The sequence below is a fragment of the Equus quagga genome, chromosome 15 (assembly GCF_021613505.1).
Source record: "Equus quagga isolate Etosha38 chromosome 15, UCLA_HA_Equagga_1.0, whole genome shotgun sequence".
Lineage (NCBI taxonomy): Eukaryota > Metazoa > Chordata > Mammalia > Perissodactyla > Equidae > Equus > Equus quagga.
Window position 1 is genome coordinate 92,545,922 of NC_060281.1, and position 14,941 is coordinate 92,560,862.

A 14,941-nucleotide genomic window follows, 5' to 3' on the forward strand; every position below is an offset into this window, starting at 1 on the left:
TACCTCCTTTATAGCAACTGAGACGATCAACACTGTGATCCACGTCTCATACAGAGTCCCTTATGAACTTGCATGAGGATTTCTCAGGTGGATTCTGAGGAACAGCACTGCTAGGTCACAGAGTACAAGACACTTAATTTCATTGATTATTGGCAGATTACCCTCCAGAACACACTGCACCAGTCTGTACTTCCACCAGAAGTGCACGAGGGTTCCGAAACATCATACCCTCCCCAACATTTGGCATTCTCAAGCTTTCTAATTTTTGCCAGTCTCATTGTGGTTTTAAATTGTGCTTCCCTGATAACTCTGGGTTGTATGCTTTTTAGCATTTACGTTTCTTTGAATTTCCTTTTCTATAAATTGTCTGTCACTATCTTTTGCCCACATTTCCATTGGAGCTCCTTTTTTCTTGCGGATGTGCTATTAGTCTCTCGTCCATTATAGACATTTCTAATCTGCCATCTGTCAACTTTGTCTATTGTATTCTTTGTTTAAAAGTTCTTATATGGAATGTGATCAAATTGATATGATTTGTACTCCCCCCTCTGTCTCAAAAATATTCTCTAATGTTACCTTCCCTTAATCATATAATTTTACTTTTCACATTTAAGTCCTTCATCCATCTGAAGTCCACCTTTGTATAAGTATTAGGTAGGGATGAAGTTTTGTTACTCCAAATAATAAGCTGATTTTTCTAACAACATCAAAAGGTATGTATCTCTCTCATTGATCCCTGGAGCCTCCTTGAATATCTATTAAATTCCTACAAGTACATGAGTCTGTCCCTGAGACCTTCATTCTGTTCCATTAGTCTATGCATCTGTTTTCAGAAATTTCAAATGTTTTTATTACTGCTACTTTGTAGATGTTTAAATATCTGGTCAAGCAAGTTCTCTCTGTTTGTTCTTCATTTTCAAACTTGAGTTAGCTATTTGCGGCATTTCTTCTACAAAATGTTTAAACCTTTTTTATTGTGATATAACACACGGAAAGGACATTGTACCACCATTACAAAGCACACTGTGTAACTACCATCCAAATCAAAGAGATGGAACACTCCAAGTACCCCAGAAGCCTCTGACTCCTTTTAAAAAAATTCAGGTGAAATTCACACAACCATATAATTACCCTGTTTAAAGAGAACAATTCAGTAGCATTTAGTATATTCCCAGTCTTGTGCAATCACCCACCTCTCTAGTTTCAAAACCTTTTCATCACTCCAGAAGAATACCCATATCCATTAAGCAGTCACTCTCCATCCCTCCTCCCCTAACCCCTGGGAAACTCTACTCAGATTTCCATCTCTACTGATTTGCCTATTCTGTATATTTCATATAAAAGGATTTTACAATAGGCGACCTTTTGTGTTTGGCTTCTTTCACACAGCATAAGGTTTTTGAGATTCATCCAAGTTGTAGCAAGTATCAGTACTCCCTTCCTTTTTACGGCTGAGTAATATTCCAGTGCATGGCTACACATTTTGTTTATTCACGCATTCACTGGCGGACACGTGGGTTGTTTCCTTTTGGCAATTGTGAATAATAGTGCTAAATGTGCCCCTTTTTAACCTCAATCCCTTCCCTTGCTCCAAAAATGAACACTTCATGACTGTTTTATTTCTTCCCTGTTTTTCTTTATAATTTTTTGCCCCTTAATTGGGTATCCCTAAACAGCGTAACTCGCCATCACCTGTGTTAAACTTTATTCAAATGTAATCATGCAGCACCTAGCCTTCTGTGTCTAGCTTCTTTTATTTGGCATCATGCTTTGAAGAGTTGTCCATGTTATTGTGTGTAACTGTACTTCCTTTTTATTTTTATACTGGCTTTTTACTGTATGAATATTTCACAATTTATGTAAAGACCTACCATTGGTAGAGAGCCATATAATTTTTAGAATTAAGTTTGAGTCCTTAAAAAATCCATCTGAAATACTGATGGGTTGCACTTAAACACTCAACTCGGGAGAAGTGACATATATTTTATATCCAAAAAATTGTGCTTTTTATATAATGACAGGGGAGAAGGAAAATAGTTGATGAGTTATAGATGGGACTGTGGGAGAAATTCCTTTTAAATAAAATTTCTTATAAAATTATTTAGGCAATAAATAAAAATTGGAAGGGAAACCTGATCACCGAGTACACAGAGGCCCACAGTCGCCTGCTGGCGCAGAGACGGTGGTGGAGCCTGGAATGCACCGATGACCACCAGCCCCCACTGCAGTCACTTCAGCTGCAATACGTCTAATTACCTGATTGGTGCACCAGTAGGACAAGGAGAGGATGGAGACACCAAAGACGATTCCAGGCCAGGGGAGATCTCCAGTGATGGGATCTCGGAAGATATGGAAAGAATCCAGGCGAGGGATGTAGCATTCCGGATTGGCAGTCCAGTTTCCTTCCTGGGTGATCCTTGGCTTCGCATCTAAGTACTTATGCAGTAGCTCCTGGTATCCTCCTACTTCCTTAAAAGCTTAAAATATCATAAAATTTATCAGTACCTTAAAGTACACAATACACATGTCTGAAGAACCAAGACTGCAAAGACAGACCCAGTTTGATTGACTGTATCTAACATATAAACTGCAATGAAGTGACAAATCATAAAGACTATATGTACCTAAGAAAAGGTATCATCTCTTCCAAAGAGAAAGATGAGTATAGTGGACACTGGTGGTTGTGTACCCAGCAGCCCCCGCTCCGTCCAGCTTCTGGTAGCAGAACCCCTCTTTCCACTTACAGTCCATCCTGTGTGGCTTAGGTGGGCCGTGCCAAACTGTCCATCATTCCAAACTGGCATGTAACCCAGGCCTGGCCAATGTTTTCCGTCCCCTGGGCAACAACTGATATGTCAGGAATGGACATGAGACCCAAGCTGGGCTAATCAGAATTTGTCCCAGGATCCTTCTGTTCAAGGAACCAAAAAAGCCTGCTTCCTTCCTTTGGGGTTCTAAGCTAGTATGGCAGTTTGAAGCTCTTTTGTTCATCTGGTTCATTCAGAACCCTGGATCTAGCCATGCCTGAAGGTAGTGTGCCCCTGGAATTTGTACTTATGTGAGCCAAGAGAGTACTTATTTGCTTACACTAGTTTTGAACTAAAGTTCTATCAAAAGTTATCTAAAGAATCTTGACTAAAACAGAAATTAACATTTGCTTTCCTGCAACGCCAGCAAAACATTTATGAAACTTTGTAGTTGAAATTTTCTTCAGAGTCTATGGCATCCCTCTCAATATCCTATGTGATGTAAAATCTCAACATTAAAGAAAAATGTTTCTTAAAAGGCACTAAAACACCCATAATTCCATTTACTTAACTAAAAAAGTCTTTTATTTTGGCATATTAAACAATGTTCCTGTGATATAGACTTGATTTTTGAAATGGGTTCAGAATTGTTTGGAATCAAGACTAGTCAATGAAAGGATACTCAGTGACTATAAAATGAGTAAAACACCTCATGGCACTTCTAAAAATGAATTCCATGTGGATAAAAAAAGGTGAAATACAAAACTACAAAGTTATTAGAAGAAAACAGGAGAATATCTTTATGAACTTGGGTTAGGGAATACATTCTTAACTAAGACACACAAAGGAAAATGAAAGTTGATAAATTTGGCCTCAAGATTTAAAATTTATATGACTGAAATTATGCTAAAAATTTGTTAGACTGAAAAAAGAGATTTGCATCATGTGTAAAGGACTCTTATACATCAATAGCCAAGGAAAACTACTGGAAAGGAATATAGTAGGAAAAAGAAAAGACATATGGTAGAGAATATGAACAGGGAATTCACAGAAGAGGAAATACAAATGGCCACTCAGCGCACTCACGCGTCACTTAAGAACGGGGATACATTCTGAGAAATGCATCGTTAGGTAATCTCGTTGTTGTGTGAACATCACAGAGTGTACTTGCACAAACCTGGACGGTATAGCCTATTGCTCCTAGGCTACAAACCTGTACAGCATGTTACTGTACTGAATACCGTATGCAACTGTAACACAATGTAAACATTTGTGTATCCAGACATATCTAAACACAGAAAAGGGACATTAAAAATTCAGTATAAAGGACAGAACACGGTCCACCTGTAGAGGGCACTGCCCGTGAATGGAGGAGGCCTGACCTGCAGGAGGAAGTTGCTCCGGGTGAGTCAGTGAGTGAATGGTGAGCAAACATGAAGGCCTAGGACATCACTGGACACTACTGTAGACTTGAACGCTGCACATTTAGGTGACACTAAATTTATCAAATAAGATTTTCTTTCTTCAATAATAAATTAATCTTAGCTTACCGTAACTTTTTTACTTTATAAACTTTTTAATTTTTAAACTGTTGACTCTTTTTGTAATGACACAGCTTAAAACACAAACACATTGTATAGCTCTACAAAAGTATTTTCTTTCTTTACATCCTTATTCTATAAGCTTTTTTCTATTTTTAACATTTTTAATTCTTTTTACTTTTTAAACTTTTTTCTTAAAAACTAAGACACAAACACACAGATTAGCCTAGGCCTACCCAGGGTCAGGATCATCAACAACACTGTCTTTCACCTCCACATCTTCTCCCACTGGAAGGCCTTCAGGGCAATAACACACGTGGAGCTGTCATCTCCTATGATAACAGTGCCTTCTGGAACACCTCCTGAAGGACCTGCCTGAAGCTCTTCTTGAGGAACTGTCACTCTTTTCAGAGATATGCCTGTGGTAGTTTGCTGGTTTGTTCATTTTTTTTTTTATCACAGATTTGCTTGTAAGCAGATAATGTATCATAAACATTTCTATTAATGAAATCCTTTTGGTGTTGGGGTCTTTGTTTTCAAACTTTTTAAGGAGCTTGTTGAGGTCTGAAAACCTTCTGCTAAAGCCTTCACTGTGAATTTTCTTGGCGGCTCTTCTTTTTCTTCTCCTGCACTTTCCTTTTCTCTTGTCTCTTCTTCAGCTACGCATTCCTCTTCCAGTTCCAACAACTCCCCGTGAGTCAGTTCCTCAGGAACCACCTCTAGGAGCTTCTCAGTGTCATCCTCACCCACACCCAGATTAGAGCTGTTTGCCATCTCAAGCACAGCTTTGCTGATTTTTGCAACCTCCTCATCCTTGGCAAATCTTTGAAAGTCATGGACGAGCCTCCTGAGTATCTTCTTCCAGAGGTCATTCATGCACTCCTTGGTAACATCCTCCTAAGCCTGAGCAAGGCTCTTGATCAGTCATAGATGTTGTAACCCTTCCAGACTTGCATCAGTGTCTTCCTCAGTTGCAGCAAGAACCTGGGCAAAGGTCCTCCTCAGGTAGTAGGCCTTAAAAGCTGCTGTAACTACTTGGTCCATTGCTTGGATCAAAGAGGTGGTGTTTGGAGGGAGAAATGCCACTTCGATATTGAGATGAAGCAGCAGGTCTGTTTACCCAGCATCACCACAAACACGTGAGCAATGCATTGTGCTACGATGTTACAATGGCTATGACATCACTCGGTAATAGGCATCTTTCATCCCCTTTATAATCTTATGGGACCACTGTCATATATGCAAGTCCATCATCGACCCAAATGTCACTAGGTGATGCATGACTGTATGAAAAGATGCTTAGCTCACCAGCACCTGGAAACTTCGAATTAAAACAAAAATGAGGGGCCGGTCCCGTGGCCGAGTGGTTGAGTTCGTGCGCTCCGCTTTGGTGGCACAGGGTTTCACCAGTTCGGATCCTGGGTGCGGACACGGCACTGCTCATCAGGCTGCGGTGAGGTGGCATCCCACATGCCACAACTAGAAGGACCCACAACTAAAAAATATACACCTATGTACTGGAGGGATTTGGGGGAGAAAAAGCAGGGGGAAAAAAAAGAAGATGATTGTTAGGTCAGCTGCCAATCTTTAAAAAAAAATGAGATGCCTTTTTTTCTTCACCTATTGGGAAAATTTTTAAAGTTTTAAAACACCAAGTGTTGGCTGGGAGGTCAGGAAACATATCCTCATAAATTACTGACAACGTTAGTTAATATAGCCACTTTGGAGAGGAATTTGGGGTATCCCTTGACAAAGGTGGGTTTATTCCAGGAATGCAAGGTTGAGTTTACATTCAAAACCAAGTCACTGTAATTCACCATGTTAATAGAACAGAGGAGAAAAATAATCATCTCAGTGGATGTGGAAAACACAGTTGATACAATTAAAAACCCATTCATAATAAACAATCTCTGTAAACTAAGGAATAGAAGGGAACCTCATTGGTCTGACAAAGAGCATATATAAAAAACTGACAGCTAATATTTTATTTAATGGTAAAATAGTCAAAGCTTATCTCTAAACTGAGAACAAGACAAGGATGCCTGATGTCTCTACTTCTGGTCAACACTGTACTAATGGTCCTGGAAATGTAATAAGACAAGAAAAAGAAATAAAAGGTATAAAGTTTAGAAAGGAAGGAAACAAAAACATAATTTATTGACCTGAGTGCTGGTTACCAGAGTGTTCACTTTGTGATATTCCACCTAGCTATACACTTTGACGTGTACTTTTCAATAAAAAGTTTATTACAAATACAAAAACAAAAAACTGCAGTAGATCTCTATTTGTTGACATAGAAATTTGCCTATGATATAGAGCCAGTGGTGGAAAAACAGGCTGCAAAATTCTGTTTTGCTTCTATTAAAATATATATCTCACTGATAAAAAAAGTGTTTGCATAGACGAAGAATACCTCTGGAAGGATATATACAAAACTTAGAATACTGGCTGTCTCTGGAGAACTGAACTGAGAAACTGAGGGAGACAAGTATTTCACTGTGTACCTTTCTGTTTTGTTTACCTGGGTATGTTATTACCCAAAAGTTAAAAATAAAAAAGTAAGGGACCAGCCACATGGTCGAGCAGTTAAAGTTCCATGTACTCTGCTTCAGCTGCCCGGGTTTGCGGGTTCAAATCCCGGGTGCAGACTTATTCCACTCAATAGCCATGCTGTAGTGGTGTCCCACACACAAAAAAATAGAGTAAGATTGGCACAGATGTTAGCTCAGGGCTAACCTTCCCTAAGCAAAAAGAGAGGAGGACTGGCCACAGATGTTGTCTCAGGGTGAATCTTCCTCAGCAAAAAATAAAATAAAATTTAAAACAATTAAAAAAAACCTACATATGCATGGGTTCCCACAGTGACTAGTGTGAATAACTCACTTGGATATGCAAGTTCTTGTATATTTTTAAAAGAAAATAATTAGTCCTTTACTTTATGATAGTTCACTTATCAAAAAACTGACATGAACACCCCAATTAAAAAAATCCTATTAAATTTCTCAGAAAATGTCTTAGTCTGTTTGGGCTGCTATAACAAAATAGTATAGATTGGGTGACTTATAAAAAAAAATTTACTTCCCAGTTCTGGAGGCTAGAAGTCCAAGATTAAGGTGCTGGCTAATTGGGTGTCTGGTGAGGGCCCACTTTCTGGTTCAGGGATGGCCATCTTCTCACTGTGTCCTCACATGGTAGAAGGGGCAAGGGAGCTCTCTGGAGTCTCTTTTATAATGGTATTAATGCCATTCATGAGGGCTCTACCTTCAGGACCTAATCACCTCCCAAAGGCCCCATCTCCTAATATTATCAACATATTAATTTGGGGGGTAAAGATTTCAACATATTAATTTGGGGGGACACATTCAGTCTATAACAGTAAAGAATACATAATTTAGAGATATAATTGCTAACATTAAATGGATTATTCCACCTGCTCCTAAAGTTTATTTGGATGTCACTCTCAACTATTGGGGTGGACTTGGCAGGTTTTAAAAATGCTGATGTCTAACACTAGCACACAACTAAACATGGCTTTGTGTGTTTTATAGTTTATAGTTTTGTCACTCAAGTTAGTTATTGCTTCCTAGCTCATTTAAAAATTCCTTGGATTTTGCCTGAAATGTATTTGGTGTTCTAGCAACACCTCACTGAGTATACTTCATGGAGCACTAATGCTTACTGAATGGTAAGACTGAGGATTGTGCGACTCTGTTTGATTCTCTCTGTTCTCATTCCATGGGGCTTGAAAACATGCTCTACGGAACCATAATCCTTCAATTGTACGCACATATAATTTCAATAATTTTTCAATACCTGAGCCAAGAGCCTTTCCTTCCAGGTTTCTGCAAGACCAATCCGTGATTCATGGAGCAGCAGGTAACATCAAGCTCACTAAGGCACTTCTAGCTAGTGGAAGGAAACTTCCACTTTAAGGTAAGTGTACTTGCCATTCCAGGTACTGGAATATGTTAGTTCACATATTTGGCTTTGGTGATAGAAACCCAGTTCTGAGTTCTGCCCTTGGTGTATCTTTAGTGCAAGTTGCTCAACTGAAACTCAGTTTCCTCATCTGTAAAATGGGGATGATAATAGTAGCTATGCCTCATGGCGATTGTGGTGATTAAATGAGGCAATATAGACGAATGCCTACACGGTACCTGATAATTAATATCAGCTATTATCTTCATTTCTATTACTTAATAAGCACCTGCCATGTGCCTCAGACTGCATATTTTGTGAGGGACACAGCAGTTCTGGTTCTTAAGAAGTTTTAGACCTGGGGAGTATAGTTTATTTATGTGATACAGTCAATGAATAATGAAGGTATGGATCAAAAAACTGTTGAGTTGAGTGGTAGACGTGAGAGTCCAGAGAAGAAAGACATGTAGATGGAATAGTCACAGAATCACACATTTACGAGTGGATCTTCCACTCACCTTGACAGGTGGATTGCGTGGACAAAAAGGAGAGGGGCTTCTAACTGGAGAGGAAGAGCATGGACAGAGGCACAGAGCTGGGGATGAATGTGGCCGGCCACCCATGACCGCTGTTCCAAAGCACAAAGTGTGTCATTGCCCCTCCTCTGCCCTGATGCCTCCTTCTTCCGCAGTGAGGAGAAGTTTCCTCCCCCACTTTCAGCATGACTTTAGACAATGCTCTTGGGTTCTGAGGATCTCAGTCCCTTCTGCGAGATGAAGGTGCTGACATGGCCCCAGGCAGCTCTCAGATTCAGATTCTACCCACGGAGCCCGGTCCTCTCAAGATTTACTTACCAAAGCCCATTAACAAGACTGATCCCAGGACTATAATGACAGCGTGTAAGGTATCAGTGTAAACTACAGCTGCAAAACCACCTGAATAGGCAAGAGAAAGAGAAACAAAAGCCACACTGACTCTCTCTGCTCAAAGTTACTTCTGCATCCCTATTCTGTGTACTTGTTTCCTCTCAGATCTCCACAGTCACACGTCTTGTGCCTTTTTATTCAGTGGGTCTTACAACTACTCATGCTTAGTCTTGGTACATCCTGTTTTCTCTCTTTAATATCCTTTATGATCTTTTGTTGGATTCTTATCTTGCCCTTCTTTGTTTCCCTTTACTTCTCATTTTTGGATGAATGAAAATCTGGTAGTTTTCCTAAGCAAAAAAGTACATTTTTAATCACAAAATCTCAGTTTGGAAGCAACAGTTAGTGGCATCCCCGGCCCCTACCTGCTAGATGCCACTAGCATCCCCGAATTTGGCTACCAAAGATGTCTCCAGACATTACCTTGTGGCCCAAGGGGAGCAAAGCCCAAGCCCGCTCCCCTATCCACACACACTGAGAACCACTGATTGAGTGCATTCTCCCCACTCAGACTGTGGTCAACTGCTAGGGACACTCACCAGCACCCAAAATCTGCAATGTGCCTGGAAAAAACAAGTGATGAGAGCCCCCACTCTCAAAATCTTGGCAGACGCTGTCTAGGACAGAACTGCCTACATAAAAGATCTCATCTGATGGCCTGATCAGGTGGCCTGAAGCGGCTGCCTCCTCCTCATTCTCTTTCTGTGTTTCTACAGTTTTACCTCATGGCCTGCAGTGTCAGGCTCTGCCCCACCCCAACACGATCACTGCATCCCTGCCAATCCCCTTGGAAAGCCCCCACCAGCCAGATCTGATTTCTAGGGGTAGGATGCCACTTAGGCACCCCTGCCTTGATTATTTTCACTATCCAGCCCCCTCTGGCCTCAGAAATATGATCTACAGACTTAGGGAAAAGGCAAAAGCTGGAGACCCCTGCCACAACGTCTACCAGGACTCCGCTAGAAGAAGCAGAGCTTTTGTGTTAATATAAATACCTCTGTGGTTAGAGTAGCCTCACCTGTGATGGTATAAATGCTAGTAATTGTCAGCAAGACTGTGGTGACCAGGTAAACATCAAACCCCCAAATCAGCTTCATGAACATGGCACCAGTGCATATCTCCACCTGAAATGAGCACAATGGCAGCGGGCTGTACTTTCATTTCCAGCTCAGTTGACAGCAATCCCATAAAGACACTGACCTTGGAAACGATCTGCAACAAGTGGTCTCTGGTTAGCACATCCACTCCACCACTAGTGGACACAGGGTGGTCTACCCAAGTTCTGGTGGACAACAAGGCTTGCGCCCCATGAATTCAGCCAAGGTGAGCACCCTTAGGGCTTGGGTTAACCCAATTAATCCAGTTAATACAACTTAGCCTCTTCCTCCCTGGAGCCTCAGAGCCAGGAGTGTGCTCAGAGCAGGAGATGTTCCTGTAGTGCTACCACTGGGAAAAGGCAAAGGGGACAGCTTATCAGGGGTTGGCAAACTTCTTCTGTAAAGGGCAGATGGTAAATACTGTAGGGTTTGCAGGCCACATCCTGTCTCTATTCTTTATAACCCTTTAAAACTACAGAAATCATTCTTAGCTCAAAGACCGTACAAAGCTGACCACTACGCGGATGGGCCTGTGGGATGGATTTGGTGACTCTGGCTTATCTGATGCTGATTTTGAAGCATTTGCATATCCTTGAACTGGCTAACCTCTTGGTTTGTTATTCTGGTCTCCAAAGCCAGGGATACAATAGGGAGAGATTCTCCCAACATTCATTTGCTCATTTGTTCACCAAATGTTTACAGAGTCCCAACCATGTAGTAGATATTTGGCAGGGTTCAGAAGACACAAGGGTTACCAAACTCAGACACTGCCTCCAAGTAGCTTACATTTAATGAAGGAGACAGACCAACAAACATGCAGTTTCCATGCAGTGCGATAAGTGACACTCCTTCAGTCATTCAGAAAAACATTTATCAAATGCCTTATGTGCTTAACATGTTCTCAGAACAGGAGACAATGCAGTGAACAAGCCAGGCAAGGCCCTGGGCCTCAAAAAGCTTGCATCCAAGTAGAGAAGACAGATAACAAGCAAGGAAACAAATTTCTGTGACATGGTAACAAAAATTACAAAGAAAATAAAAACAGAGTAATGGAGTAAAGATTGGGCACACCTGTGCAAGGCCTCTCCAAGGAGGCGACATTTGAAAAATGTGGGGGAAGAACATTCCAGATACAGTATAAAGCAAGTGTCAAGGGCTTGAAGTGGGAATAAGCTTGCTGGATTTGAGAAACACTAAGGCAGCCAGTGTGGCTACAGCATGGTGAGGACAGGGCAGGAGACAAGGCCAGAGAAGCAGGGCTAGAACGGCACAGTTCTCACAGCTCACAACACAGGGTTCAGGCTGTCTTGAAAAGGGAGTGGAAACACCTGGATTATTTTAAGCAGCCGAGTGACATCACCAAATGACATGACACAGGTAAGACGAAGGTTCTCTGAGAATCCAGAGGAGAGACCTGTAACCTAGGCTTGGGAGACAAAGAGGAAGCCTCTGCCTTTCATTTTTTGCAAAGTATTATTATTTTTTCTCTACTCTAGCTTAGACAGCAGGAGCCAACTGAGGGGCTCCAGAGTGAACTGCTGGGACAAATCTAGCACAGTCCTGCCTCTTGATATGATTTTTTGGGGGGTTTCTTTCTTGGGCCAGCTTTTACACAACTCACCAAGATATCACCAAAGATATAGAGGAATAAGGACAGAATAGCAAGCAGGAACTGGATCCGGTAGCCACCAAACCTCTTCCTCAGATATTCTGGCATTGTTACCACCTGTACAAGCAACAAGAGAAGTCACCATCGGACAGAGTGCCAGAAAAGGCACATCCACAAGGATCACCTTGCTCACAAAGTGCTAGTTGTCCCAGAGACGTGGCTGATAGTGGGAGGGGCCCAGGAATACAAGGTACAGGGTCACTGACTCTGGCTTTGTGTTACATAGCATCTGTTAAGATGAGAGAAACAAGAAAGGAGAGGCAATACCGCTGTCTTCAAGGAGCCTGGAATCCAGCTGCCTGTGCAATCTTCGAAATGCAGGAGGAAATCCAGCTAATTCAAATGTCTAATGATGACAATCATTTTTATGAAATAATCATAAAGCAAAATCAGGTGCTTTATTACATATTACAAATATAACAAGTGCTGAAGGGAGACAGAACTCAACTCAACAGCTCTCCCACCTGGTCCTCTGTGCCAACATTGCTCAAGTGCATGCTGGTGCCCCCAACAATCCTGCTCATTTCTACTTCCCTCATCTCAGGCCGTGTGCACCCCAGTGGCAGGGAGTGCCGTCTGTTGGGTCATTAGATTCCAAGACCCGAGCACAGTGCCTGGCTCATGGTAGGTGAATAAATAATCATTAAAGGAATATTGTCTCACCTTCCGTCCTGAATATCCTCATGTGCTCTTGTCCACCCACCTCACACACATCTATTTTAGGGTTTAACTCCAATTCCATCTGCTTTATCAAGACTTACCTGGGGCTTCACTGGGACCAAATGCCCTCTCTTAAGCACCTACGGCTTTTTACTACTTCCACCTTTCATTTGGTTCGTAATCATATACTGCCAAATATGGTTCACTTTCTCAGTCAGGTTCGAAGCTGTTTTACACTTCCTACCTGCATTAGTTTTCTAGGGCTGCCGTCCCAAAGTACAACAGACTGACTGGCTGGCTCGGTACTGTCTCTCAGTGCTGGAGGCTGGAAGTGAAGGCGTCAGCAGGGTTGGCTCCTTCTGCAGGCCGCGAGGGAAAGAGCTGTTGCAGGCCTCTCTCCTCGGCTTGTTGATGGCTGTCTTCTCCCCGTGTCTTCACATTGTCTTCGCTCCATACATGACTGTGTGCAATTTCCTCTTCTTATAAGGTCATTCTGGGCCAATCCTAAGGACCTCATTTTAACTTAATTACTTATTTAAAGACCTTCTTTCAAAATATGTTCACAATCTCAGGTAATTTCCCTGGGATTACGGTTTCACAATTAGATGTGTTCCACTGCATGGCAAATAAGCCTTTCACCTTTTTAATGCCCTCTCTACAAATGTTTAAAATTTTTAACAGTTTTATGAGGTATAACTTACACACAGTAAAATTCTCTCATTTTAAGTGTGAGGTTTGATGAGTTTGGGAAAACGTATACAGTTGTGTAATCAGTACCACACTCAAGATATAAAGCATTTCCAACACTCCTACAAAACCCCCTGGGGCTTGCAGTCAACGCCTTCACCCTACCCTTGGTCCCCGATAACCAGTATCAGCTGTCACCACAGATTTGCCTTTTCTAGAATTTCAAGGAAATGGAATCATTCGCTATGTACTTCTTCACGTCTAGCTTCTTTCTCTTGCCATGATGTTTCTGAGACTCATCCACGTTGTTGCATGATTCCTCTGTAGCGCTGAGCAGTGCACCATATCACATGTTGTTTGTCCATTCTCCTATTGTAGTTTACACTATTTCTAGGTTTGTCTGTTATGAATAAAGCTACTATGAACCTTCATGTACAAATGTGTGTGTGGACATATATTTTCATTTCTCTGGGTTAGGTAAAGATCTAAACCTGCGAACAGAACGGCTGGTTCATAAGGTTTAATTTTGTTAAGAAACGGCCAAACTGTTTTCCAACACGGCTGTACCATTTCCCATTTGCTCCTCAATTCTCCAATTCTTGCTGGCGTCATTCTTCTTATCTGAGCCAATCTGGTGAGTGTGTAGCAATACTTTAAGTAGCATTTTCCTAATGATCAATGACAGGGAACATCTTTTCATGTGATTATTTGCAACTGGTATACTTTCTTTGGTGAAACATCTGACAAACGTTGTTACTGAGTTGTAAAAGTTTTAAAAAAATATATAAATTGTGGACATAAGCCCTTTATTGTAAACATGTTCTGTAAATATTTTCTCAGTCTCTAGCTTGACTTTTTTTTTTCTTTTTATTAATGTTATGATAGATTACAACCTTGTGAGATTTCAGTTGTACATTTTTGTTAGTCATGTTGTGGGTACACCACTTCCCCCTCTGTGCCCTCCCCCCATCCCCCCTTTTCCCTGGTAACCACCGATCAGATCTCCTTATCAATATACTAATTTCCACCTATGAGTGGAGTCATATAGAGTTCATCTTTCTCTGACTGGCTTATTTCGCTTAACATAATACCCTCGAGGTCCATCCACGTTGTTGTGAATGGGCCAATTTTGTCTTTTTTTATGGCTGAGTAGTATTCCATTGTGTATATATACCACATCTTCTTTATCCAATCATCAGTTTCTGGGCATGTAGGCTGGTTCCACGTCTTGGCTATTGTAAATAATGCTGCGATGAACATAGGGGTGCAACGGACTCTTGAGATTTCTGATATCAGGTTCTTAGGATAGATACCCAGTAATGGGATGGCTGGGTCATAGGGTATTTCTATTTTTAACTTTTTGAGAAATCTCCATACTGTTTTCCATAGTGGCTGTACCAGTTTGCATTCCCACCAACAGTGTATGAGGGTTCCTCTTTCTCCACAACCTCTCCAACATTTGTCGTTCTTGGTTTTGGATGTTTTTGCCAATCTAACGGGGGTAAGGTGCTATCTTAGTGTAGTTTTGATTTGCATTTCCCTGATGATTAGCGATGATGAACATCTTTTCATGTGTCTATTGGCCATATTCATATCTTCTTTTGAGAAATGTCTGTTCATGTCCTCTGCCCATTTTTTGATCGGGTTGTTTGTTTTTTTGTTGTTAAGCAGTGTGAGTTCTTTGTATATTATGGAG

The 14,941-nt window shown here is 41.2% G+C and overlaps 1 protein-coding gene across 1 annotated transcript in view; it reads right to left on the reverse strand.

Moving 5' to 3' along the window:
* Positions 1-14,941, reverse strand: part of LOC124227226 (sodium/glucose cotransporter 1-like) — a 57,926-nt gene that overhangs the window by 30,299 nt on the left and 12,686 nt on the right. The window contains exons 3-6 of the mRNA XM_046641071.1: positions 11,851-11,955; positions 10,151-10,256; positions 9,061-9,141; positions 2,257-2,477 (exon numbers count right to left, since the gene is read on the reverse strand). Coding sequence (XP_046497027.1) covers positions 2,257-2,477; positions 9,061-9,141; positions 10,151-10,256; positions 11,851-11,955 — 513 coding nt within the window. The remainder of the gene's footprint in view (positions 1-2,256; positions 2,478-9,060; positions 9,142-10,150; positions 10,257-11,850; positions 11,956-14,941) is intronic.